This window comes from Primulina tabacum, chromosome 12 (genome assembly GCF_025594145.1).
Source record: "Primulina tabacum isolate GXHZ01 chromosome 12, ASM2559414v2, whole genome shotgun sequence".
Taxonomy (NCBI): Eukaryota; Viridiplantae; Streptophyta; class Magnoliopsida; order Lamiales; family Gesneriaceae; genus Primulina; species Primulina tabacum.
Window position 1 is genome coordinate 36,984,545 of NC_134561.1, and position 26,147 is coordinate 37,010,691.

The 26,147-nt window shown below is 35.5% G+C and overlaps 2 protein-coding genes across 5 annotated transcripts in view; one reads left to right on the plus strand and one right to left on the minus strand.

Moving 5' to 3' along the window:
- Positions 1–20,169, minus strand: part of LOC142520581 (uncharacterized) — a 22,382-nt gene extending 2,213 nt beyond the window's left edge. The window contains exons 1-28 of one of the 4 annotated variants that reach the window (XM_075623627.1): positions 19,888–20,169; positions 19,614–19,736; positions 18,986–19,143; positions 18,310–18,354; positions 16,185–16,263; positions 16,021–16,094; positions 15,480–15,586; positions 14,301–14,483; positions 13,272–13,472; positions 12,975–13,191; positions 12,813–12,884; positions 12,375–12,718; positions 11,897–12,083; positions 11,548–11,797; positions 11,126–11,462; positions 10,739–10,919; positions 10,487–10,624; positions 10,074–10,338; positions 9,513–9,968; positions 8,172–8,635; positions 7,223–7,359; positions 6,959–7,140; positions 5,713–6,069; positions 4,816–4,941; positions 4,680–4,745; positions 2,792–4,596; positions 2,439–2,718; positions 116–349 (exon numbers count right to left, since the gene is read on the minus strand). In XM_075623627.1, the coding sequence (XP_075479742.1) occupies positions 116–349; positions 2,439–2,718; positions 2,792–4,596; positions 4,680–4,745; positions 4,816–4,941; positions 5,713–6,069; positions 6,959–7,140; positions 7,223–7,359; positions 8,172–8,635; positions 9,513–9,968; positions 10,074–10,338; positions 10,487–10,624; positions 10,739–10,919; positions 11,126–11,462; positions 11,548–11,797; positions 11,897–12,083; positions 12,375–12,718; positions 12,813–12,884; positions 12,975–13,191; positions 13,272–13,472; positions 14,301–14,483; positions 15,480–15,586; positions 16,021–16,094; positions 16,185–16,263; positions 18,310–18,354; positions 18,986–19,143; positions 19,614–19,736; positions 19,888–19,956 (7,137 nt within the window). In that variant the 5' untranslated portion in view covers positions 19,957–20,169. Of the gene's footprint in view, positions 1–115; positions 350–864; positions 2,345–2,433; positions 2,719–2,791; positions 4,597–4,679; positions 4,746–4,815; positions 4,942–5,712; positions 6,070–6,958; positions 7,141–7,222; positions 7,360–8,171; positions 8,636–9,512; positions 9,969–10,073; positions 10,339–10,486; positions 10,625–10,738; positions 10,920–11,125; positions 11,463–11,547; positions 11,798–11,896; positions 12,093–12,374; positions 12,719–12,812; positions 12,885–12,974; positions 13,192–13,271; positions 13,473–14,300; positions 14,484–15,479; positions 15,587–16,020; positions 16,095–16,184; positions 16,264–18,309; positions 18,355–18,985; positions 19,144–19,613; positions 19,737–19,887 lie in introns of those variants that run through there. The other 3 variants (XM_075623626.1, XM_075623625.1, XM_075623628.1) reach the window with 3 other exon arrangements.
- Positions 20,170–20,851: 682 nt separating this feature from the next.
- On the plus strand, positions 20,852–25,062 carry LOC142520701 (zinc finger CCCH domain-containing protein 67). The gene is made up of 6 exons (XM_075623804.1): positions 20,852–21,578; positions 22,046–22,111; positions 22,217–22,336; positions 22,672–22,944; positions 24,244–24,522; positions 24,693–25,062. The coding sequence occupies exons 1-6, from the start codon at positions 20,949–20,951 to the stop codon at positions 24,873–24,875; spliced, it is 1,551 nt and encodes a 516-aa protein (XP_075479919.1). The 5' UTR covers positions 20,852–20,948; the 3' UTR covers positions 24,876–25,062.
- Positions 25,063–26,147: the final 1,085 nt, after the last annotated feature.

The window sequence follows — 26,147 nt, forward strand, 5'->3', positions numbered from 1 at the left end:
ATTAAAATTGCTTCAAGTATGAAAGATAACCTTCAACAACTCTATCCACAGATACGACTCAAATTTGGAGATTGATTTAAGGAACAAATAGTACAACATATAATATAAAATGTACCTCAAGATCGCTATCAAAGCACAAGTCATGGAATTGATGAAGGATCTTATCAAATAAAACCAATGAATAATACGCCTCCTTCCAAAAGGGAGCAACTTGCTCGTCTGACATGTTATGTTCTCCATGTGCAAGGCCGCTGAGTGCAGACTGCAAAATCCTTCTCGTGACAGGAAGTACACGACCGATGTTTTTCTTGAAACCTCCTCCCATTACTTCCACTATCAAACCCAGAGCCTGTTTTACAAAATTGAGAAGTTGATAATCACAAGGAAACATAAAATACAGGGTATAGCACAAATACAAATTTTGACTTCAATGTTTCCAAGCTTCCTAGCTTCCTTCTGTTATAGGAGAATACAGTCAATATAAAAGCTCGTATTATCATCCCTAGGAGAATTACAGTATATATTACTCTGTGAAATGGAGGATTAATTTTGCTTTACAAAATGTGGACTTTCTTTTCTGAATTGTATTGATGGTTTTAGTCAGGAATGAAATGACATTGCTTCAATTCCAGGCAAAACAAAATAAATATTACTTCCCCCGATAACCGGGTCCTGAGCCGGGTTCCCCTGAACTGGTTAATTGATACACAGATTGAGTGGGGCTTTACAAGCCCGGACAATTTTTACTCCTTCCAATTCATTCACCCCATTTACATAATCAGTAGTATAAGATAAGATTGTGGTTCGAATAGTACAATAATGTGCAACAGTAAATGAACTTAATAAATTGCAGGAATTTTAAAAAAAAAAAAAATCTACCATCCAAACCCCTCTTATTCGTCTTGAAGTGCATAAACTTTTTAGTGAAGAAACTCTAACAGAAACCAACTATAAGTTAAAAAGCTGGATATTATAACTTGAGCATTTCAATCCAGATTCTGAACAGATACAATAAACTCAGTAATTGAAGAACAAGAATAATATGTTGCGTGTATGAAGGAAGAACAGATATATTGAAATAAAACACATGTTAAGCACGGAATGTTGAATCCTAATCTGATAATCAGCAGTTAAACAGGCATGAGTGGCATGGTTGAATATTATAGATTTCAGAGTTTGACAAATTAATCCAAAGAGAACTGAAGAATATAACTGATCGAACAGTCAAGAAATCGTAATTGAAGACTTCGGTTGAACTGAACTGGATAAACTTTATCAAACTAAAGTATTTGTAACTGATAGCACATCAGCTACAACTGATAATGTTCAGCTGAACTGATCGGTTGATCAGTTTGTTTCTAATAAGTTGGTCACGTCATCGGTTGAAGTATCAGCAAACAGACTGACAGGTTTTACCAACGCATAACAGTTGTATCATAACAAAACAGTCTGAATACCTTGTACTACTGTCGGATAAAGTTACTACACGACGATTCAATGGATATTTGTCATTGAATGTCTATTAAATGCTTTCAATAAGACCGTTGATATCGAAGTCTATATATAGCTGATCGAATCAGTTGAAGAGGGTTGGTGACTGAAAACAAGTGAACACACAAAGTAATCAAACTACTGCGATACACTCCGCGAGCATATTCTCAGTTTACATATCGTACATTTAAGCTCTTCGTTCCTTATATTTATCAGTAACATTCAGGGTACAAGTTAGAGCATCTTTCAGTTTATTACTGTAAAAGAATTGATTAGAATAAGAGTTTCAGTTTGACAACGTATAAGACCAATTGAAGTGGATTATTACATTCAGTTGTAATATATCAAAGTCTTTTAGTGAAATCATATAATTGTGATAGAAAGGGTGACGTAGGAGCATTTGAAGCCTCCGAGCATCCACAAAAACTCTCGTGTTTATTTCAGTTTACACCAAGTATTCAATCTATATTCCAGTCTTAGTCCGCACTGCCATCAGTTGACTGATTTATATCCATCCACAAACAAGATTCTAGGATCAGTTCTTCAAACAACTGATTCACATTTTAGAAAAGAATACAAAAATCTTAAAGTGTTAATTCAACCCTTTCTAAACACTTCAACTCCCTTATTATGACCATGCATGACTGTATTTTTAGAAGACAACACCACCATCAAAAGATGAAGAAGGGAGTTCTCAGGAGAATAACCAGTAAATATTGATTTCTAACTCCTGACCACATACTGTGGGGACACAAAATGAAGATGCCAATAGGTTTCATAAAGAGACAATAAAAAATGAGTGAAAATATTATTTTACATAGAAAGCACATCAAAACAATAACAATAGCTTAACCTTACCTGCGCCGCTACACCCCGACAGAATATAGAAAGCACATCAAAACAATGACAAGAAGCACATCAAAACAATGACAATTTCTTAACCTTACCTGTGCCGCTGCACCCCACAGAATCTGTTGACCACCTAGGTACCAAGACACACTGCATTTGAGAATGCAGCCACGAGCATCTGGACTCACATGCTCAATAAGACATTTTATCGCAGCCGCAATCATAGAACGAACTTTGCTATCTTTATCATTGGCCAACGAAAAAACCAAATGAAAGAAAAATGTTTGAGATTGTTCATCTACTTTCTTCTGAGGAAATTTCTTTATGATAGCATGGAGCATCTCTAGGACAGCTTCTCTTCCATTAGGATGTATATAACTGAAAAGAAATATATGTTACCCAAAAATTGAAGGAACAATAAACACACACAAAATACTGTCACTTTTTTTACCTCAGATTCCCAATTAAGAAATCAAGATGTTGTTGCATTCGCTTTTCAGAAATATGGTAGCCAAGCAAAAAATGAAGAAAAATCTGACAACACTTCTTACGAATATGTTCATGTTGGCTTTGTACCATCAATTCTGCAACAATCTGGACAACATCATATATCTCAGGAACTACGAGTTTTCGGTGCACAATAGCCTTCAACAGTGAAAGGGCGAAAAATGTGGGATTCTTTGCAAGATCAACAAACAAGGGAAATTGGGTCAGCATATATAATTGACCAGCCGATAAAGTAATTCTAGTGCTTCGCAGAAGTGTTGTCAACAACTTAATACATGACTCAGACAGTGGACTGCTAGCATTTATGGAGCCTTGTACAATGACCAACAATGAATTCTTTATTTTGTCAGCATGAGATTGAAGAGATGGCAAAGGTAACCTCACTAGCGGAGACAAGCACCTAACTGCAGTAGTTGTGACATTTTCATGTTTAGAACTCAAACACTGCCCCAGTAAACTGACAAAAGGATCTAACAGAGACAGTAGTTTTTCATCCTCTTTGTCAAGCTTCAGGTTCTTCATGTAATTCTGCAGTAACCCAAGTGCAAATGCCGCTATCAAATGAGAATGGCATCGATCAATACTTACTACTCGTTCAGAATGATATGCTAGGATGCCATCATCATTTTTGTCTACCTTATTACTTTCATGTTCATCACCTTCATCCTTGATACAGTCTTCAATGAGAGCATACGTAAATACAAAAAATTCAGTCTGATCCACGGATGGATTGCATTGGATACCAGAAGCTATGTGGCTTAATATGTTCTCCAACTTTGATTTAACTTTCTGGGTGAGCTGCTTATGAAGATGTATTGTAAAAGGTGAAAGAAGTTTCAATGCATGAGTCTTGAAGGTGATACTTTGGGCAATCAATTTGAGAGTCTCATAAGACTTTTGCTTTCTCGTCTCTTTCATTCTGGAAGCAATCTTTTCAACTTCCTTCTCCTCAGAAACATCCCCAACTATATCATTTTCTATGACAGAAAGAAGATCTTCTAAACAATAGTCCAACTTTCCACAAATTGGATTCATAAGAAACTTGGACAACATGAAATTGAGAGTATATCCAAGAACATGCAATTCATATCCTCTCTTCAATGTGCCTTTCAAGACTTGGATAATAAATTGTAAGAATTCCAAACCTAGTTCCTTTAAACAAGCAGCCAATGCAGATCTAGCTTCATCACGTACACTTTCCAAACGATTTTTCAGACAGTTGGCAATGCGATGAATAATACTCGGAAGCTGCAACTCCATGGTTTCTACAGGAAGCAATTTTAAAAGTTTTAGTACAACTAGGCTGATGGTTACATTGACATTATCAGAGTCGGAGGTTAAAAACTTTTGAATCTTGGGGAGCAAATTCTTGAGCAAAGACATCTGTATAACTGGAAGTTGGGTAGAGCCTGAACAATTTATCAACGATGAAGAAGTCATGTTCATAGCATACGGATCAAGAGTATCACAAATAGCAACTTTAGAATCATGGACCCAAGGCATCTCTGAGAAATGGAAGTGATCAAGTATAGAGCTGACTAATCGCAACAAAGGATTTTTCTTGTCTGGTTTTAGCTGTATATATCGGAAGCATCTGATTAGCAAGGCATAATATTGATTCCACTCCATGGAACTGGAAATTGACGCAAGTGCATCCACACAGGCATTTCTGATATGCTCATCCTTTCCATCTCGCAAATTTAACAATATGCCAAAAAAGAGCGGAATCGATACTTTATTTGTAATCACCTGGGAAAATCATAACATCGTTGCAGGAGATAAGGGAAGCAGAGAGAATATTTTTGTGATTCCAGAAAGACTAAAGAGATTACCTTTGAAAGCTTTCCTGCTACAAAAATGTTTCTAAAACGAGACAAAGCCTTAGCTCTCCTGTGTTTCTGCATGAAACAAAAAATTCGCAAGACATCAAAATATGAACATCCAAAGGAAAAGTAAAAGAGGGTTTACCTGTAAGTGAACTATGTTGTTGAAGAAATCTTGTTCAGCATCATCACTGCACAAAGCCCTATAGGAATCAAGGCTCGCAACCTTGGGAAGTTTCAACACCATTTCTCGAAGTAAATCAATCCATACCTAAAAACAACCGTACCAATAAATGATAAGCGTGAATCCTTCTTGTGATTATCACAAGTTACAACATCTCACCTCCAGAGGAACGCTCAGAGGTCACAACATCATAATAAACGTTGAAACTTCGATACGAAAAAAGAAGCAGCAAGCAAGCAAAAGTAGAAAAACAAACACAGATTAAACATGAAGATCACCCATAAGCAAAAGTAGAAAAACAAACACAGATTAAACATGAAGATCACCCATTCTACATACTTTCAACATCAGAGAAAGAAAGGACGCTCAAGTGCAAGTGAATAACAGTCTGACACATATTTCAAACTCTTAACACGAGAATAATGGCATCACCTCCACTATATCCAAGTTGAGAGAGATATTTCTTTAAAAAAGAAAACATGCCACAGATATGTCAAACATGTAATATGGGTCCAATTACAAGTAAAAATAAAAAAATGAACCAGTATCATGTCTCAAGGGGTGGATTTCTATTATGAAATGTATCCATTTTATCCATCTGCAGATGCATGGGATTTAATCACCCTTTTAACACTAAAAGCAATTATATTAAAAAAACATACAGCTTCTTCTTTCTAAGATGTAGCTATAGAGAATATAGCTATTAACTCATTTCCACATTCATTTCTCAAGAACTGGAATGCAATTACGAAAACAAACACATGCACACCAGATAATGAATACATAGAGTATAGACACATGCACTTTGAAAGAGAGATTACTGAGAAAATTAAAAATGGCAGCTAAAACATTTAATACCTTTTGAGCAGCACCCTCCTTCCCCATTGCATTCCCCATGTGCTTCAAGATGAAATTGTTTGCTAAGTGCTGAATACCAGCTACAGACCATACTTCATTAGAATTTAGTGATCCATTAAGGATCTTGCCAGAAAATTCGATAAAGTTGACCAATAATCTGAAAGCACTTTGCCTTAAGATCAACTCTTCAGATGACATGTCTTGTATAGAGTGTGCCAAGATTACCAATGCATGCTCCTCTTGAATGGTGTAAAAAAATTCAACAGTAACCTTATCATAAGCACAGATTACTTTGTCATAATCAAGACCACCAATCTCCATTGCAGAGGATGCATTCAGTTCACGAAGAATTCTTGCCTGAAGATTAAAAATATGGGTTGCGCTTACTACTGAGATCATATTTCCTAAGAGCTCGAGCTCATGCACCAAACAATACTTCCATATTTGAATACCACCCGCATGTTTAAGACGAGAATATGCCTGGAATTAACATTTACATATACGTGCAAATTGGTCGGGCACTAGACAATAATACTCACCTAAACTCAATTTAATGAAATATACGGGGTTTTCCGTGCATCAGAGATTACAATGGTTTGACTCCTAATTTTAACATCATGTTAATCCACTCTTTCCAAAAGCTCACGCTAATAAGAGGTGGCCCAAACCCAAAATAACACTTTTATGTTTTAGCACTTGAGCTATCTACTATTAATCTGTTATTACCATTAAGACTGAGGGCATTAAACTGACCAACTTGGTAAGTTGGTATGGCATTTTTTTTTCATTTTACCATTTCTTTTTCTCTTTTTTCTTTCTTTCATGGCCAATTTCAAAAAATTGCCGAAATACCCTGGCCAATTTTTATAATTTAAACTACAAAGAAAACTTTCAAAATATTAAATATTATACAAACACGCAACGCATAAGCCGGGACACTAGTATATATAATAAATCTCACATATACTATACAAAATTAAGGTTGAGAGCATTAAACTGACCAACTTGGTAAGTTGGTATGGATTTTTTTTTATTTTACCATTTCTTTTTCTTTTTCTTTTTTCTTTCTTTTATGGTCAATTTCAAAAATTGCCGAGATACCCTGACCAATTTTATAATGTAAACTATAAAGAAAACATTAAAAATAGCAAATAATGTTGTGTACGTCGGGGCACTAGTCTTCATGAAAAATAAATCAGTATGAAGACTTTTTTTTATATAAAAACTTCAAATGGTTCAACACTACCAGAGTAAGCACAGAAGAATCTTTCACTGCAATAGCATCAAGAACATCACATATAGCAGTCCGGACAACCAACCCAGCGGAAATAAGCAGCGGGGTAATTGAAATTAGAATTTTTTTGCTACTTCCACTCTCCAGCACTTTTACAACTTGTTGAACGATTTTCAATACATCAATACAAGTATCTACAAAAAGAACAGCTCTTTCTTGTTATAAATGAACAAAATTATTGAGCACTATTAACAAAAATTATCAAGGAGTTCTAACCAAAATCCTGATGTCTCTTTGTCAGAAGAGGGAGCAATATATCCAGGAATGTTTCAGCAACTGACGGTTCCTTTACGTATTTTGATATCAAACTAAAAATGGTAAACTCCCTCTTGCCCAGGAACTGCGCCAACTTCCTGTAGAAATATATGGAACAACAATAAAAGGGATATAAGTGAGTTTCCTGGACACTTAAATGCCAGGCAACACAGAAAGAAGATATCTCATTTCATAGAACAAATGTAACATCTCTCAGTAGAATCCTAAATGGGGATAAAAATTAAGAACCAAGCCAGAGCACATAGAATCATAAAAGTAACTCAAAAATGGCACAAATTTTACCAATACTCAAAAAAGTTGACACAAAACAAGTTGAAACCTAGGGAAATAAAAGAAATAAAGAAAATGACAGTAGGTAATGCAAGGAAAAAGTAATTTTGAGATAAAAAATGCTCCTCGTCGCTTTTTCTCGCATTCTTGTCCTAGGCAAACACATGGAAGGGATCAACTGGAGACAAATCGTAGTGCCATTTTCTCCTCTCAGTTTAGAATGTGACCTTGAATACATCCTGGAACCCGAGTGGAATAGGCTTGTCGACAAAGTCAATTAGAATCTTTGACAACTAAAAAAAATGGAACATTTTCCTTCAGTAGGAAGACAAGTATTACCTAGCATCACAAACGATATATCAAACAAAAAATTTCAAATGATATGAACATTTCCAAGCCTTTGTTCATACAATTCAACTCAAGTATAATATAAAGTTAATACATCTTAGATAGCAACCAAGTGCTCAAGGACACAAAAGTTCAGCAATAACATATAAGAAACACCTTTTCACCATTGCAAATAAATCACACAAGCAGAAACACTTTTAACATAGAAATAAATAAAGCTTAACTAGTGGATATTTCAGGTGTGAAAAAGAATCAAAAAGAAAAGTTAGACCTCTTAGTAATATTTGCATTTGTGAAAAACCTCTGCAAGCTTTGTATAAGAAGATCCAGGTGAGGAAGCAATATTCTCTTGACATAATTGTCTTCACTGTCCAGTCCACTCTCAAGCTCCAATAAGTTCATAATAAACTTGAAAACACAAGACAGAATTGTTTCAGAAGCTGAAGGGAGAGTAAGCATGGAAAAAATATCCGGTACAACATTCCCATTCTCTTGTAAGAGGGGCACAAGTTTGTTGCTTTTACTCATAGCAAGAAAGCAATAAAACAATGAACTCGGATTCTTGCTACTGGCACCTTCTTGCGCAAAATTGGCGATTAAGGGTTTAACTGATGTCGAGAACAGGTCCCAAAAGGCACTCTCGAAATCGTGATCCTCATATTTGCTAAGAAAACGATAAATGATTTTCAGGCATAAGGATCTCAAGTCCTTCAAATGCTTTACAGCTGTCCTCGCCTGCAAATTAATAAAACTACTGATCAGAATGATCTAAACGCACTTGTGCCCAACACGCTGCAAAACTTTTAGGTCTCATGAAACAGCAAAGGTTGTGAGGATAAAATGTAGTTCAAATACCTCAAAAGAAACATGAATTTGTGGGGATGAATACAGAATTCTAAGGGATACACAAACGTAGAACAAATTATTTTAAAGCTGAAAATGATTAAAATGACGGCTAGACCACAACCAACACCATATATGTTCTGGCATATGACAAAAAAACTGCTGCCTGGTTCATGTTAATCATAAGCAATAAAATTTGAATCTTACTTTAAGATCCACCATATTGTCATGCTCAAAAGATTACACACCCTTCATAAAAAACTATGCCAGTAGAATAATTAAGTACCAACTAACTAAAGAGCACTTATTTACTATTGAAAAACTCCAAAAGAAGATTATTATTTTTGTAGCCACTCAATTAAACTGTGTAAGCCTCCTTCGAATGATTTTACCAAACAGTTATCTCTGCGGTGAGTGTTTGAAAATTATCTCACATCGCAACGAAGAGATGGACACCAGCAAATGGAAAAATTTTGCATGAGCAACAGCATGGTGTAATAAGCATTCTGTTGGAATGGGATAGTGGGTTGCGATAGAAGCATGTAAAACCTGGTAAGCTGCCATATTCAATAGTTTGTAGCACGGTATAGCATTTATTATTTGTCCATTAAATTAGATTGCATAAAGATATTTCCCCCAAGGCTAATAAGTTGAGTTCATATTGACAAGGAATAAAGAGAAACTAAGAGGGCCCCTAAACATCATATAGAAGCAAGATTTTTAAATCAATTGACCAAGAAAAACAATTTCAGAAATATCTCGATGTTACCATGATTCTACGCTCCACTTCATTGTTCTCAGCTGTATCCGCTTCAAAGCTACAACTGTCATGTACAGAAACAAATTCACTACTTTTTGCAGGACCCAGAGTTGATGTGCAGCTGGCTAATATCTGGACAACACAGTATGCAAGCAGATCGAGAAAAGGATTAAGGTGTGGCACATCAAAAACTTCCAAGATTTCTTCGACAACATGCAGAAAACCAAATTTTTTCTTCCAAGACACAGTGCTTATAGAGTCCGATGTGAAATGCTTCATGACATTTGATACATAAAACTCATCCCTGGGACTTCCAGACAAACTCCAGAAGATTTTACTCATTTCATATTCACCTTGATGTATAGAAAGTAGGGGCTTGATTAACAGCCAGAAGAAAAGAGGAAGTTCATCAACATCAAGCTGAGCTAAGAATCCAAGAACAGCCCTTCGATAACTTACACCGCTCTGAGAAGGTACAGGCATCTCATCAATTTCTGAACAGACATTAGAACAAAATAGAACTTGCAGCGCAAAGAGTATCCACCAAGTGATAAATTAAATAAAGAGTACCTTCTGGCAAGCAAGCATTTTCAGGCTTCTAACTTTTGGTATTAGTATTCGTATGACAATAGGTACTATATAAGTTCTGTGCAGCACATTAATGCCACCAATTGATTTGCTAGATAAGCTCCATCTTGTAAGCTCTTCCCTTAGATATTTTGCATTGATCAGATTTTTCAGATTCTGACTGTAGGGAAGTAAGAAGTCATCTTTCCAGGTCAGCAGACAATCAAGAACTTTCATCTGAATGTCAGCATCATTTTCTTCAAGAAGCCTGTATTCCAACACCCAAAATATTATCAACAAAAAAATGAAGAAAAAAAGAGAGGTGAGGAATGATTACATCAAGATGGAAAAGCTTGGAGATCAAAACTAAAAAAATATCAATAAATTTTAACTAGGTGAAGCGTCATTTCACTAACCTATATTGAAGAACATCTTTTAAAAAAATACTTCGATATAAAGCTTTTGGATTTCGTAGCAGTCTGAACAAGCTTAACCACTCTTGAAGAACCGACTTCCATTCTTTCCCTTTCAGATCCAGAGCATAAAATTCAACCCTGCTAATACAAAGCATGCATGTTCATATAAAAGTATACATCAATACTCCTTGATAAGTTTTCACAATTAGGAATATAGAATTTTATTCAAGACACAACACTAGAGATGACCACCTTGTGAGCTCATCAATATTGTAGCCCAAAAACTTCAGAAACAAGTTTATTATTAGCCTACTGCCTGATTCTACAGCAGACGGAACTTTATGTAAAGATTGAATCAAGAGGGACAAAACGGTAGCAGGTGGAGTGCTATCAAACAGGGTAGAGGTTTTAGATTTGAAGTGTCCAACCAAACCTGCATAATCAACACAAGGCTATGAATCATATTTCAAAAATTGAAATTCATAAACTTTATTAATGATTACATCTTGGGGCACCTGAAACTATTAAATATTTCATGTGGCAGGCTAGATACTCAGAGGAGAATATAAAGAAACATGTGCTCCATAAGAAATAGAAGGAGTATCGGAAAATAAGATCAATAGTCGAAAAGAGGCATACCACCGTCGTTGTTGCAATCATCATCGCTTTGACCACATAGATCACGAGATGTTAGAAAAACAGACTGACAATGATCAAGATGCATAGCATATTTGTCCCACAGCATCCTATAACATTGGCCAATGAGGGCAGCAAGACATTCTGATGCTGGATTCCATACATAGCTAAATCGGTTATAAAATATTCCAACAATTCCACTTAAAACAGCAGGCAAATACTGTTCAGGGACACTCCGAGCACTCAGACTTAACTGTATTTTAGATAACAGTAAAATGACTCGACGGCTGGTGGCAATTGAGAGGGGCGTATTTTCAATTGATCTGAGAAGGTTGAGAACCTAGGGTTCAGAAAAAACAAAACGATGAACTTTCATGAATGAACATGTGAAATTAAACCAACGGTACAAGAAATACCCGACTTACATCAATATGCGGGTCCTTCAAATGACAAGCCACAGAATCATCTCCACTCCTTTTCTTGACAGGAAACTCTTTTGCAGAAACGTCACTATGAAAAAGTTCAAAATGGCACAATATTCGCAGGGTAGAAAGGCGAATCTGTTTATCGGCATGGCAGAGATTTTCAGCAAATAGGTTCAACGCATCTAACCCATTCCCAGATATACATTCTGGAAGATAAAATTCGGATATTCCATCCTCTTGATTCTCGGACCTTCATAACATATTTTTTAAGATTTAGGGAATATTCATGCATATGCAAAAGAGGCACTCAGTAAAAAAAATTATGAAATAAAATGTCGAAATGACTTACCCCAAGACCGAATCAAAAGTATCAGCTACTACAGCTAAAATTTGTGGTGATAGCTTATATCTTTTCGCAAGATCCAAGAATCTAGTAAGGGAAGCCTCGTCATGAGCAATGTTCCTACTACATGCAAACTTATGATAGGCTTTCAATGCAGCACCGATTAGGGTTTGCCAAGTGGCTTCCTGACTGCCTACAAAATCTTGAAAACAGAATAAATAAATCTGAGTGCCATAAGGAGTATATTGGAGCTAATATAACCTAATTAGAGAGCAGAGGTAAGCTTTAGCAATTAATAATGTAAACCTGTGAACCATCAACTATTCAACATATCCAATTCAATAAAAAGAATTACTATGCTAAGCCACACATATATCAAAGAGCGAGCTTAACAAGAAGTCTTTACGATGGACGCGATTGAGATTTTTTGGCAAATACAAGGTCTAAGAAACAGGAAGTACTTTTGAGTATCAAAATGTCTTACTATATTCAGCCATCAAAACCTCATCCAATGAATCTATCAAGTCCATCAGTATTGATAAACTTGCTTGTGCATCTGCAAAATAACTGTAGCACCCAATAACACCCCACAGAACTGCCAACCTGCTTTGTTGAACTGGAATAGAAATTGAATTCCCTTTTACAGCTTCATTGATGTTTCCAATCCAATGCTTAAGAGTCTCATTAAAAAAAACGTGTATTCTCGATAGATTTTCGATGGAGTTTCTGAGCAACAAGTTATAGCTCTCCATCTCAATTTTCTCACAGAAAATTAGCATTAAATAAACAGCTTCTTCCTCGAATATTTCTATCAAATTATTGAATGAGCTGCAACCAATCCAGGAATTAATTAAAAACTGAAGGAAAAATAATGAGGAATTTCATTAATCAAAGACATAAATGATTACAAATAGATGGTTACCTTAAAATATTTGTTCCAAACACATGAAAAATGGAAGGTTCATTGAGGAGATTATTGAGAAAATTCAGTAAACTGCAACACCAAACAAAAAATGTGAGACAACAAAGACAAGGTAAGGAAACTCGAAAATAATGTATCGACATATTCAACTGAAAAGAACACCTTCTGCTCCTTAATTTGAATATCGGTTCCCATTGCAAAGCAACACCAGACAAAGCTGACATGTTTTTAGACTTGGAGAGAGCATTAAGCACACAAAGCATTAGATTAAGAACTTGATCAATGACATCAAACTGCAGCTCAACGGTATCCGTGGTATGATAAGGCATAACAACTTCGTGCAAAAGCAGATTAACCAGTTGAAGTATAGAACTGTAATCTGCATAATGTAATGAATTGTCAAAGATCAGTGTGAGTAAAGACAATAAGATTTTAACAGAAAAATCATTTTTCACCCACCAGAAATTTTTCCAAGATTATCGCTCTGCGCCATAGAAATAAGAATGGTCAATAGGCAGCTGAGATAAGGTGGGTTTTCGGTTGCACAATCAGTTATTTTTCTGACAACGAATTCCCACACAATAGTCGATTCCAGTGGATCTAACTCCGCGTACAGTCTTTTAAAGGCCAGACAAAGAACTTCAACGGCAATGCTAGAGCCTGGATGTGTGGAAATATATCGAGGAACATACAAAAATAAAAGAGAATGAGAGCACAGAACTAAATGATATCAAGAAAAATTACAACAATAAGTTGGACAAATAATTATAAAACCAAGAACTAAGTCAGTCATACACCATAACTTTAAAGATTATTCTACGTTTACCCCAACAGTATTTGAAATATATACAAAGTCAAGCTCATGATTTCTTCTTTTACTTCAAAATATCAACAGGTTCAGAGAAGCAAGAAACAAATTTCTGAACTAAGAAACAATTTATTGCTGTAAATACAACTATTTGACCAAAAGTTAACAACGCAAGCCTTTTACAAATTTTACCTACAAGTTATAAATTAATAGGATGAAGAAGAAGATAGCTTTACATTTGATATGTTTCTATTTTCCATTAAAAAAATCAACAAGTCTTGAAAGTCTCCGCATCCAGGATAAATTCATCTTCAACAAAAGCCAAATTATAACACAATCATGGGTAAAAATTCTAAAGTATAGATCTAGTTACTTGTTTTTGAAATTGTCCATCAATTCAAAGATGATAAGAAAACAACAATTCCATGTCATACTCTCAGTATCCACGTGATATGAAGGAGATTGAGTTTTAATGAGAGTTTTGATTCATATTAAATAAATTAGAATATAATGAGAGTTTTGATTCATATTGAATAAATTAGTGTGTTCTCAGTGCATAAACAAGAAAGCAGACCTGTCTGTAAGTTAGAAGAATCAAGGTAGGAATCACATGAATGAGGAATAACAAAAGGATGGCGAGCAACAACAAAATAACTCAAGCGAGAGATTGATGAGCATACCTTCGTCCCTTGAATTACCAATTTGAATAAATAAGTAATCCACGAGCAGTGGCAATAATTTTTCAGCCCTTGAGTGCAATCTTGATGAGGTGATTCTCATAACATGTGACAGTAATGCACCAACACCGGATTTTCTTGCTTCTGATGGTTCCTCAATAATTTCAGCCATGACTTTACTAATATCTGCCCATAGTTTGAAGCCAAATATTGTTTTCTCAGGTCAGATGTCTAAACAACCAAGCTAAAAAAAGATTAAATTGACCAATTACTGAAACATGGAAAAAATAAAGAGAACTGTTCCTAACGAATAAGTAATAACATGCATATGAACAAACGCACTAGAGTAATAACTCAAGTTTATAGTGACCTTTCTTGAAAATTTATTGGTGGGAACCAACTACCAAGAATCAATACAATTTGCATCCACGCGGCATGGGACAAAAAAAATCCCACAAAACGTCGTCGCATGGGAATTCCCACAAACTATGGATAGGGATCATCTACATCTAGAAGAAAATTTATGTACCTACGAACGTAAATAAATAAAATGGATCCTCAAAACATGTATGAATAAAATAAGGAACCATTGACTTAAATTGCAATTTTTACAGCTTACATACATATTTGGGTGTAGTAACTAGAAAATAAGAAGAAAAAAACAATGAGATGTTCTGGGTCACTCTTGGGTGGATTATGTTAACTGCCCCCACCATATCCAGTGGATGAGTGTGGATAATGGACACCCATATCTACTGAGAGTATGTGCATGGCAGAAGGTGATGATGGACTGAATCAAGATATTCAATTTAACTTGGGAAAAACACATGCTCACATTATTGACATAAATCGGTATCATAGAGAGGAAATATAGAACATTTAATTTGAAATTTTCATTCCCTACTTTGAAGATAACATCATATCATGTGCTTATGTATGCTTTATACTGATATAATCTTTACATGCTAACTAATTGAAGCAGTTGTTTTATCCATCATGTGGACTTTCCTGTACAAATTTAATTTAATTTAAGAGTAAAAACGAAGCAAAGCTACATCATGCCTATGCAATGCCAAGTAATGCTTAGATCTTCTGATAAAATTAGAGGCAAACTCACATCCAACTATATGCAGAGACAATTAAATCTAAGAAAAAGCGAGTGAATCATAATAGAAACAGCACCTGTTTTTAGCTTCTGCATTGGTGTTTTCCTTAATAAAAATGATACTGATTCGGCCATAAACTCTCGAACATATTCTTTAGGGTAGTATCTTAATTTTGCCGTAATTCTGTGCATCAGAAAACATTTCCATGTTAATACTACGAACACATGCACACAGCACATGCCATATTGTCCTTTTTAGTTTCAAATATTGAACATGAATGACAACTTCACCTTAAACAATAACATCAACCATTTAAACAATTCAAACAAATAAAATGTGGTGATGAATACATTGTAAATGCGATGAGGTATTATGGTAGCATAATTATATTAAATTTTATTTCTCTCCAAATTCTGAGACACTTCATAAAACTGAAAACTAGTTGCTCCATAAGCATTACATCTTCAGTGATAACAGATTACACCAGCCTTACAGCTCAAAGTAATGAGAATGTCACACATAGTCTTAGCATCACAGATGAAACCTCAATGAATCATAGAAGGCATGTAGGCAAAGCATGTTTTTCTAACACCATTAAATATAGAAAAATTAACTACCTCAGAACATGGTCAGCATTGTCTGCAAGATATTTCTGCGAGTGCATCATAATACACGACCAAGATCTGAATATCTGCAAACAACAACCAGACTTGGAGCTTGTGAATTTCAAAATATCACGTGAAACAAACGGAAAAATATGGCGACAGAGTAATTTCAAGACCTGCTCAATTATCTCTGGATCCCTATCAGCACCACTCTGAAGAAGACTTTCAATAGAATTAGCAATTCTTTGGAGAAAGCTGCAAGATATACAAGTATAAGAAACCGTGAATTTGATATACTTGACAATATACAACATGATGTAGCCTACTAACAAATCAAATACTATATAGCATAATGAAGGTAAAACTCAGTCGTGGATTATTTCTCTCTCCATTTATTACCACGTGAATGCCCCAACCCGCCTACTAAATCTAATTTATTCATAGCTGGACTCTAGGAGCATATGAGATCTATATTATTATATACCTTACCCAACAGAAACTTCCATGGATTCTCATGATAATCACCCTGACATCCTGTTCAACTTTCCATGAATATTACAAACTCAACGCCTCGTCTCTCTGACTAATTTCATGATTTCTATTTATTCACAAAGTATTACATGCTGAGTTTAACAATTCTCATTAATATTAACGATTAATCATATTTTTTGCACAAGTTTGTGCACAAACCAAGTCGACCTCTCAGCTTCATGACATGGGACTGAAGCTAACTCGGTATCAAATCAAAGCCAAGGTCAAGCTCAGAAAAGCAAGTATAAAGTTTGAAATCCTTTCAGCTTCTTTATTATTGCAATTCTAACTTTAATCAGTATTAAATAAATTTCCCATTGGTCAACTTTAAAAATGATGGAAAAAACAAAGAAATTCATCCAAAGATCAACCTAAAAATTCTGTTTTCAACCAGTGATCAGGTTGAAGTGTGGGATTTTAGCTCTCAACCCCATGTTCACACAATCACTCTGCGTTCCAAAAAGCTTCATAAGCACTCATATCCGGTACACATGTTTTCTGATGCCACAAACATGACATCACAGAAGTATAGATAGAAAGAGTTTGGTGATTTTGTCTAATAAAAGAGAAGAATCACTCATTCCTTTGGAGCTTCAGAAAACACTTACTTTAAGATATTTCATTATTCTACGGTTTCAATAAACGCCTAGCTGTACATCTAGTGCATTCCATTCTACCAGAGTCTAATATACCTATCCTGTTGGAAAACTAGAAATAAGGCCACAGATCCTACTTTCAGGAGGGAAGTCTCCAGTAGACACTCCAAGAACTCTGACCATCTATGCATATATTGGAGTTCATCTTAAATTATTTTTTTTATAAGAAACGTTAATTTATTAATAATAAGATAAGAAAATAGTACATCAGTGTACTAGTGGTCCACTTTCATCATGAAGAACATAATATTAATGTTGTGTTAATGATACACATAAGCACAATCTCGCAATAAATCTAATATCGAGACATTCTTAAAGTCTTTATGAGTGCTGATCCACGTCGCAATTTTAATCTTGATTTTTTCCCAGCACTTTTCTGTAGTTTCTTCATTATCATCAAAAATTCTTCGATTTCTTTCCAACCATACTATCCAACATTTGCAATGAACCACAACTTGCCAAAAAATTCTTCCCCTTAGCTGTCCTAAATCCATAGAGAATAAATCCTTCATTGACTTAGGCATCACCCAAACCAATCGAAGCTCTTGCAAAGCTCTAGCCCACAATGCGGTCGTGAATGGACAATGGATGAGCATATGATCCCGAGTCTCTGTTTCATTTCTACACAGCACACACCAATTTGGGCACAAAGCAATTGTGGAGCATCTTTTTTGCATCATTTCAGTTTATTTTCTCTTGTACCGCGGGCGGATGCATATTGAGTGGTACACAACAGAAAAGAATTTAGGAAACCCGAAAAAATATCTGAAAAGACGATTTTTGAAAATCATGAAACAAGAAAAAAGTTAACACTAAAAACAACAGCAGTTAATTTGAAAATTTTAGGTCAAAACCTTGATGGTAAATAAATTTCAAATAGGGATCCTAGTGCAGTTCGACAAAATTTTCCAAAGTTAAGCAACCAGTTCAATTTCGATGGAAAAGTTAACCAAATGTCAAAAAGACATAACATCTGAGGCTGGCAAGGTCACCCCAAACGAAACTAAGTACAGGCATATCATTGTATCACATACAAGTTCAAATTGAAAGAAAAATGAGCCAAAAACAATACATATAAGAACAGAAAAAAATTCAAAAAAAATCTAGAGCTCACGGTATGAAATCTTCCAGCAGATCTCTGGATAGAGCAGCAATCAACCTAAAATAATAAAATGGCTCTATCAATATTATTTCAAAATAACTCAGTGATTAAAGAATCTAATATTGCATAAACATAATCAAGATACAATTTATAAGCCACCACAAGCTGTTTTTAGAAGCAGCCTAATAAAGCAAAGGAATGTCAACAAAGAAACAACTGTGCGACCTTAGATTTAGAAAACTGCAGAGATCATATGTGCATTACAATTTGAAAAATAGCAAGGTGCAAAACAATTTAATGCAAAAATAATAATCTATAACTAGTTAAAGTTCAGCTATCCATTATCCAAATTCCAAATTTAGGATGAGCTATCAAAATCACAACTTACATTTATGACAAAGTCCACAAGTAAAGCCCAACCAGAGATTTCTTGTAATTTTGTCCAGTAAAATGAAATCTTAAGCTGTTACATGAAATTGAAGTACTCAACAAGAAAACCAGAAATTTGCACTGTGGTTCACTGGTCCAGATGCAGGACACATATGCTTCATCACGTTGATGGAAAACTCAAATGCGGGTACAAATATGCAGTCACAGTAACCATGTAAAGGATGAGCTAATTAAGCATCCTCATGCCATCCAGTAATAGTAATTAGTAACAATATAAATTGGCTAGAAAAGAAAATACCGTAGTATTGGTTCAAGCGAGAGCCTTCCTTTCAGTTGCAATCTAGAAAGAAGACTTGTGATTATCAGTTCCTTATGCAAGATAATTTGTGGTAGCGTTTGTACCAAGGGCAACATTTCCTCATAAAATGATATAAAATCTTCAGCAGTGTTCAGTTCCTGCATGATACACAGAAGTTCCGCACATGAAAAAACTAGTGAGCTCAAAATGAAGATATTTGCATGTGTAGCTGAGTGGATATAACTTATGAATAAATGGGTATTAGAGTTCGGATAATTCACAAGTACTATGATACATGGAAGAAACAATTATTTCAAATTTGCGGATTCACGTTTATCTAGGCATTCTGGCTAATCGTATCCTAAGATCCAAATGCGCATACATATTTTATTTACAAGTATAGTATCTATTAATCAAACATACATCAAACAAATCGGGAGTTGGACATGAAACCCTCAGTTGGTCCAAGTACAAATCAAAACATGAGAAGAACCGGACCATTCTCAGAAAAAGCTCGAGAAGAATACGGAAGCAGAAGAGGAGCATCCAGAAATTTATACCAGAGAAAAAGAAATTTAGAAACACAATTCCACAAAAACATTCGCAATAAAGATGCAGAATTACATACCCGGTACTCCACGAGGCAGTCAAGGAAAAACGACGAACCTACAGAGGGTTCAGCTTTTAACGGGTCTAGACTTCTGTAAACATCTATATCGATTTGTTCTATTCTTTCCAAAAAAGTCTTGAACTGCAGCCCAAAAACAAGAAAAAAAAGTGTTCAATACTCCCGCACACAGTTGTGTACGCTCGCAAGCACGCGAGAGTGACGAAATTCCAATCTCTCTGAAAATCACCACTTCTGCACAAAAACAAACAAGAATATGCGAATACGTGCTTACAACAAATCGGCGGCGACCACTGGAATTGTTGAGAGATTTTACAGCCAATGCGTGTGAAGGTGTGGCCATCTTAGCGTCGTCCGGAAGAGCCCGGGCTTTAAGAATTTGATATGGTATATAAAAAAAATGTAAAACAAACCGGTTCTCGGCGGCGCTGATATCACTTGGTTTCTGTTGGTTTAAAACGTTTTCCGGCGACCCCTTCGGCGGTGGCAAATCAAATTGCTTCACTCGGCACCGCCATATTCAGGGTTTAGGGCGAGTGGGTTTTGGTTGATTGGGTGCTTTTGGGTCTTAAAAAATAAATTATTAAATTAGTATATATATATGTCAAAAAAAGGCCCCCTAAACATAAAGGCCGGTGAAAAGCCCAATCTTAGGCCTTATTTATTTCTTACAATTGAGGCCTGGTTCTTAATTAAAGCCCGTGTAATTTTATTACTGAAGGCCTGGCCTGTAAGAAACCAAAGTTTTCCTTAATTTTTGGAACAACGAGAACTTATTTGAGACGGTTTATTTATCTAGTTATATTAGATCAATCACAAAAATATTATTTTTAATGTTAATATTATTATTTTTTATTATAAATACGAACATGGATGATTAATCTCACGAATAAAAATATGTGATACCGTCTTACAAGAGACATACTATTTTTCCAACTTGTGTCATTAAAATTCTCCAAAAAAAAAAAAAAAACGAAATAGGTTTAAACATATTATTATTTTTTATTCTAAATATGATCATAGATGAATAATCTCACGGATAAAAATATATGAGATCGTCTCACAAAAGACATACTATTTTTCCAACTTGTGTCATTAAAATTCTCCCAAAAAATAAGAAAAAAAAGGTTTAATTTTTTTAGAAAATTTTAAAAAAAAATTAACGACTTCAATAATTTAATCGATAAATCCATAATTTATTGTTTGAAATAATATTTTTTTTAAAAAAAAAGTCACGCACAAGTCGTTCATGTCTAACCTTTCAACAAACACTTGCAAAGTTGTGCGAAAGGTTAAATTAGGGTTTATTTGGGTTTCTAATGTTGAGGGACCACCATGGCTGATTCATCATCAACCTCCGAAAACCCCCCAATTGAGGAACTAAAGTTAGGGGTTTTGATCCCTGATACGGACCCGTCGGATCCGGTTGCCTCCCATTTCATGGATGTTGAGGTTCAGCGTTCTGAGTCGCCGAAAATTGCCTCTGATGGAGGAAGTGATCCCCCAACGGAGGAGGGCATGGTGGAAATGGTGGACGATGCTGATAGCGATGCGGAGGCGCGGTTACTTGATGCCATTGAAAGGCAGGTGTGTCAGCTGACGATCCAGCAGGCTGAAATGGAGGCGGGCCGTGAGCAAATGCAACACGTTGGAGGCTGGGAGGAGAATGACTGGAAAATAGAGGAGAGGGAATATGTTCACGAAGAAAAGGATGAACAGGAGGAGGAGATGTCTGGGGACGAAAATGAGGACGAAGAGGGTGATGAGGAGAATGCTGATGTATTATATGTACCCGGAGCGAGTCCGTTGACGGGAGCGAGATATAATAATCTCATTGCTGCTCGGAGGAAGGTTACCTATCCGATTAGACCTGATGCAGAGGATTGTGCGTATTACATGAAATACTGGTCCTGTAAGTTTGGGTCGAACTGCAAGTTTAATCACCCTCCGAGGAGAAGGAATCAGGTCAGTTTTCTTATTGAATGTCTGTGATTGTGTGGGGAAGCGATGAAATATGTGGATCTTGGAGTTGTTTCATCAGATTTTTGTTCATGGTAGGTGCATTTTTAAGAGTTTTGAGTCATCGGAATCTACTTGGAAGCACTTGATTAGTTTTTGCTAGGGAATGGCATATGAAGAACTTGATCACTGTAGAATATTGTTTATGGTATGCATGCTGCAGTAGCCTGTCCCCTTTTTTATGTTGCAAATTTCTTTATAATGTCAAAACTTGGTTAGTAGTGTGAAGATCGGGTTCTAGTGTACTCGTTTATGCATAGCATGTGCTAACTTCAAACTATCATTGCTAAGTTGTATATAGGCTTTGTCCCAGCTTCATTATTCCTCGTTTATCTGTCTCAAATACTTCGAAGTACTGGATGTTATTACTTTCACGCGGTAATTTTTTCCTCTTAATGAATTTGATAATGCAGGGCATCAAAGAGAGAGTGAAAACCAGGGAAGAAAATTCTGAGAGGGAAGGACAGATAGAATGCAAGGTTTATTATCATTGATATATTTTTTTCCTCATCATAGAGCAATCTCATTTCTTCAAAGATTATTCACGTCTGTCTCAGGCAAAAGCTTAATTGAATTTTTTGCAGTATTACCTTTCTGAAGGAGGATGCAAATATGGAAAAGATTGCAAATACGTTCATGGCACAGACCGAAACTCCATGTCCCATACTCCCGAGTTAAACTTTTTAGGTCTGCCGATTCGACTGGTATAGCTCTCTCATTCTCATAGTTTGAAACTGATGTTTTTCTAAAGAATCTGCTGATCATGTTTCCTCCTATCCAAGCTTTGGGTTAATTTAGATTTTTAGATGTTCTTCATTGATCTAGAAATAACCTAGTTAGTTTTGATTTGCTAAAGCATTTCTCCCTGATCCTTAGAAATGGGAACAGAAGAATTTTAGCAATGTTTTTCATGGAATCGGACAGATGGTACAGATAATCCACATATTAAAATAGCATCTAGTTTGATCTTATACAAGTGACAATTCAATATTTTGTAACTTTGGCGTGTCCAAAATAATAATTTTTTTTTCTCATGCAGGGAGAAAAGGAGTGTCCATACTACTTGCGCACTGGGTCCTGTAAATATGGGTCAAATTGCAGGTTTCATCATCCAGAACCTACGGCTGTGACAGTAGGTGACTCACCTTCTGGATTTAGCAATGGTGGATCTTTTCCATCACAGCATATTTCCGCATCTTCTGTCTCCTCGTGGTCTTCTCCAAGGACCTACAACGAGGCCTCTTCATACCTGCCTTATCCTCCGATCCACCAAGGCGCCCCTACTCCAAATTCTGAATGGAACGGGTATCAGGTAATGTATTACTTTTTGAATAGTCACATCTTTGTATGGACCATTATTTTCTCTGTTCTTCTTTTGTTATATTTAGGTATATTATTCATGCAAAAGATGTTTTAGAGATGAATCAAAATTTCAATGTGTAATTATTTTTTTCTACGTATGATATTTGGGTTCTCACTCTAGCTTTCTTTTGGGCAGTTGGTGTTAATGGATAGCTTTCTTCTATCTCTATGTTTGATTGATTTTTAAAATTGCGGAACTTTTCTCTAACATTGAATAATATTCAGAATATTATGGATGGTTGTTTCTTGTCCGTTACTTTTTATGCACATGCAGAGGCATTTTCTTATATCTGAAATTTGTATAAATTCCAAATCAGTCCTAACTAGTCCTGATTTCAATGGACATGTGGTTGGGGATAATATATTTTCTTTAGTATTTGTGTTTTTCCCTTTGCCCCTCTTCATCTCTCTTTTCTGTTTTTGAGTTCTAGGAGGGAATTCCCATTTTTTTTAATCATTTACTAGAGGTTGTTTGTAAGAATACTAATGAGGAAGACGAGGAATTATAGCACCACCAATCGCTGTTAATGTATGCCCAAATCTTTTTTTTTGTCTGGTGGTAAGCATAGATGGATCTTTGAATATCCCGGGATGGTTGAAATTTCAATTCTACATTTTAATCGAGTAATTTAGATCCTTGATTAATTTTTCTGTACTTCTGGAGTATTTGAGGCTTGCCATTGATTGTTCTGTTTAATACAGCTTTGAGGCTTTAACTAATAATGCTCATCGACTCAAAAGAATGAGATGAGTTCTAGCATGAGTTGGAACTTGTTTTAAACGCCTCAAGTTTTCATTAACTGTTTTTTCTTGGCTCGTTAGATGGTTTAATTTGATATTATATGCTAAAGCTAAAATGAGCTGTCAGTGTGCCACATCTTGAGGGCTATCTATTACATGTTTTCCTGTATAAAAACTTGTCAAAGATTTTTACTTTCAGATGAATTCTTTGTCAAAGCAAACATTCACCTCGTTTTTTCCTGCATATATTGTCATAAACGATGTTGATTGACTAACCACAAAGTGTGGTGATATGTTACCCCAATATGGTAGTTGTATGATGGAGATTCAATCATCATTCAAAGATGACATTTTGATATTCATAGTACTTACTATTCCGGTTCATATCGTCTCTGTTCTCCCGGCTAACTATCCAGCTTATAAAAAATTTGTTATAAAAATACTGTCACTGTAAGATAGATGCTCAATGTTTCTTATCCGTTCCTTTTTTTATTTTGAATTATTTGAGGCTTCTGCCTACCCAACATCTGAGAGGAGCCTACCTACACCTCCAGCTTTTGTCATAAACAATCTGCCGACTGAGATGAACTTCCCCATACAACGACAACATGATTTCATAGTTGATGAATATCCAGAACGACCAGGTGAACCGGAATGTAGTTACTTCTTGAAAACTGGAGACTGCAAATACAAGTCTAGTTGCAAATATCACCACCCGAAGAATCGTACATCAAAAGCAAAGGCAAACCCATATGTTCTCAATGATAAAGGCCTGCCCCTTAGACCTGTAAGTTTGAATTTTCATAGTTTATCGTGTGCCTGCTGCTTTTAAGATGTTTGCAAGCTTTTCTTTCTCAATCTGTTGAATTATTTTCTTAATATGTATTGGACTTGTAGACCCAAGGTTAAAGAATAAAATTACTGACCAGATACTAAACAATGTTATCAATAATGCAGGATCAGCCCATATGTACGCACTATCATCGGTATGGTATCTGTAAGTACGGACCAGCTTGTAGATACGACCATCCATTGAACCCTGGAATGTTTCCACCTCCTTTTGATCAGAAACCTTTTGGTGACTTTAGAAATGTTGGTGGAGCTGGAAAGTTTAGGCAAGGAAATGAAAGCAGATCTTGAGCGTAGCTACCTAATATTAGCATAAGAAATGTTCTGAAGTTTTCTGGTACAGTCATCAGCATTTATACTTCTGAACTCTGTTATAGATCTGAACTAAAGTTTTTAGACTTAGACATAATATTTATTTTAGTTTTGTGTTAATGAAAGCGCAAGCGGGTATTTCAGCGATTCTTTGGCCGTTCTTTTCCTTCTATTTTTTGTCTACTTCTCTAAGTTGACTCCCTTTTCTTATCATCTTACCGACGTGCTGTAAAATTCTCCGGTAAGGGGCAACTGCAATGCACCATATACTTCGATATAGGTAGATCCCCGAGACTCCGGTGGCGGATCTTTATAAGTTACTAGTGTTCCATATTCGAACACGAATAGTTTTCATTTTTTTTATGTGAGGTTAAATATGGATCCACCTATTTTGATCAATGAAATTATTAAATTCCACCTATTTTGATCAATGATGGTGTTAGATATGCAGTGTGGGTAGTTTCCTGTTGTTGTTGGTTCCCATTAACGGTTAAGAAATTAATGTTATTGGGCATTTGCCTTGTTCATGATATTTATGAAAGGGCAAAATCTTGTGTGAGACGGTCTCACGGGTCGTATTCGTGAGACGGATCTCTTATTTGGATCATCCATGAAAAAGTATTATTTTTTATGCTAATAGTATTACTTTTATTGTGAATATAGGTAGGGTTGACCCGTCTCACATATTAATATCCGTGAGACGGTCTCACATGAGACCTACTCTCATGAAAGCACCCTTAGAGCAAGTCTTGTGATACAAATAGAGCACTTTAATCTGACTTTTTAATATATTAGGGATCATATCACTTACTTTCTCCGTTTCAAATATAAATGTCACATTCATGTCTCAAATACATAGAGTGAGTCTTATGTGAGACCGTCTCACGGATATTAATCTGTGAGACGGGTCAATCCTACCGATATTCACAATAAAAAGTAATATTTTTAGCATAAAAAGTAATATTTTTTCATGGATGACCCAAATAAGATATCCGTCTCACAAATACGGCCCGTGAAACCGTGTCACACAAGTTTTTGCCAATTATATATTACTTTTAGTGTTATTTTATCGATTCTTTTATCAATATTTTCTCCATTTTAAATATATTAATTATTTCCAACATTTTTTCATATTAAAATATTTAATAAATAAGAGTAAAAAAATTTCTTTTCATGAAATATGTGCTTTCATAAATATTTTACGGTGTAGCTATCAATGAGCCGGTATAACTACACAGTCAATGCAGGTAC

Coding starts and splice junctions, on each gene's coding strand:
- LOC142520701 (XM_075623804.1), top strand. CDS start 20,949: ATGGCTGATTCATCATCAACCTCCGAAAACCCCCCAATTGAGGAACTA. Junction 22,112..22,216: donor AAGGACAGATAGAATGCAAG/GTTTATTATCAT, acceptor AATTTTTTGCAG/TATTACCTTTCTGAAGGAGG. Junction 22,337..22,671: donor TAGGTCTGCCGATTCGACTG/GTATAGCTCTCT, acceptor TTTCTCATGCAG/GGAGAAAAGGAGTGTCCATA.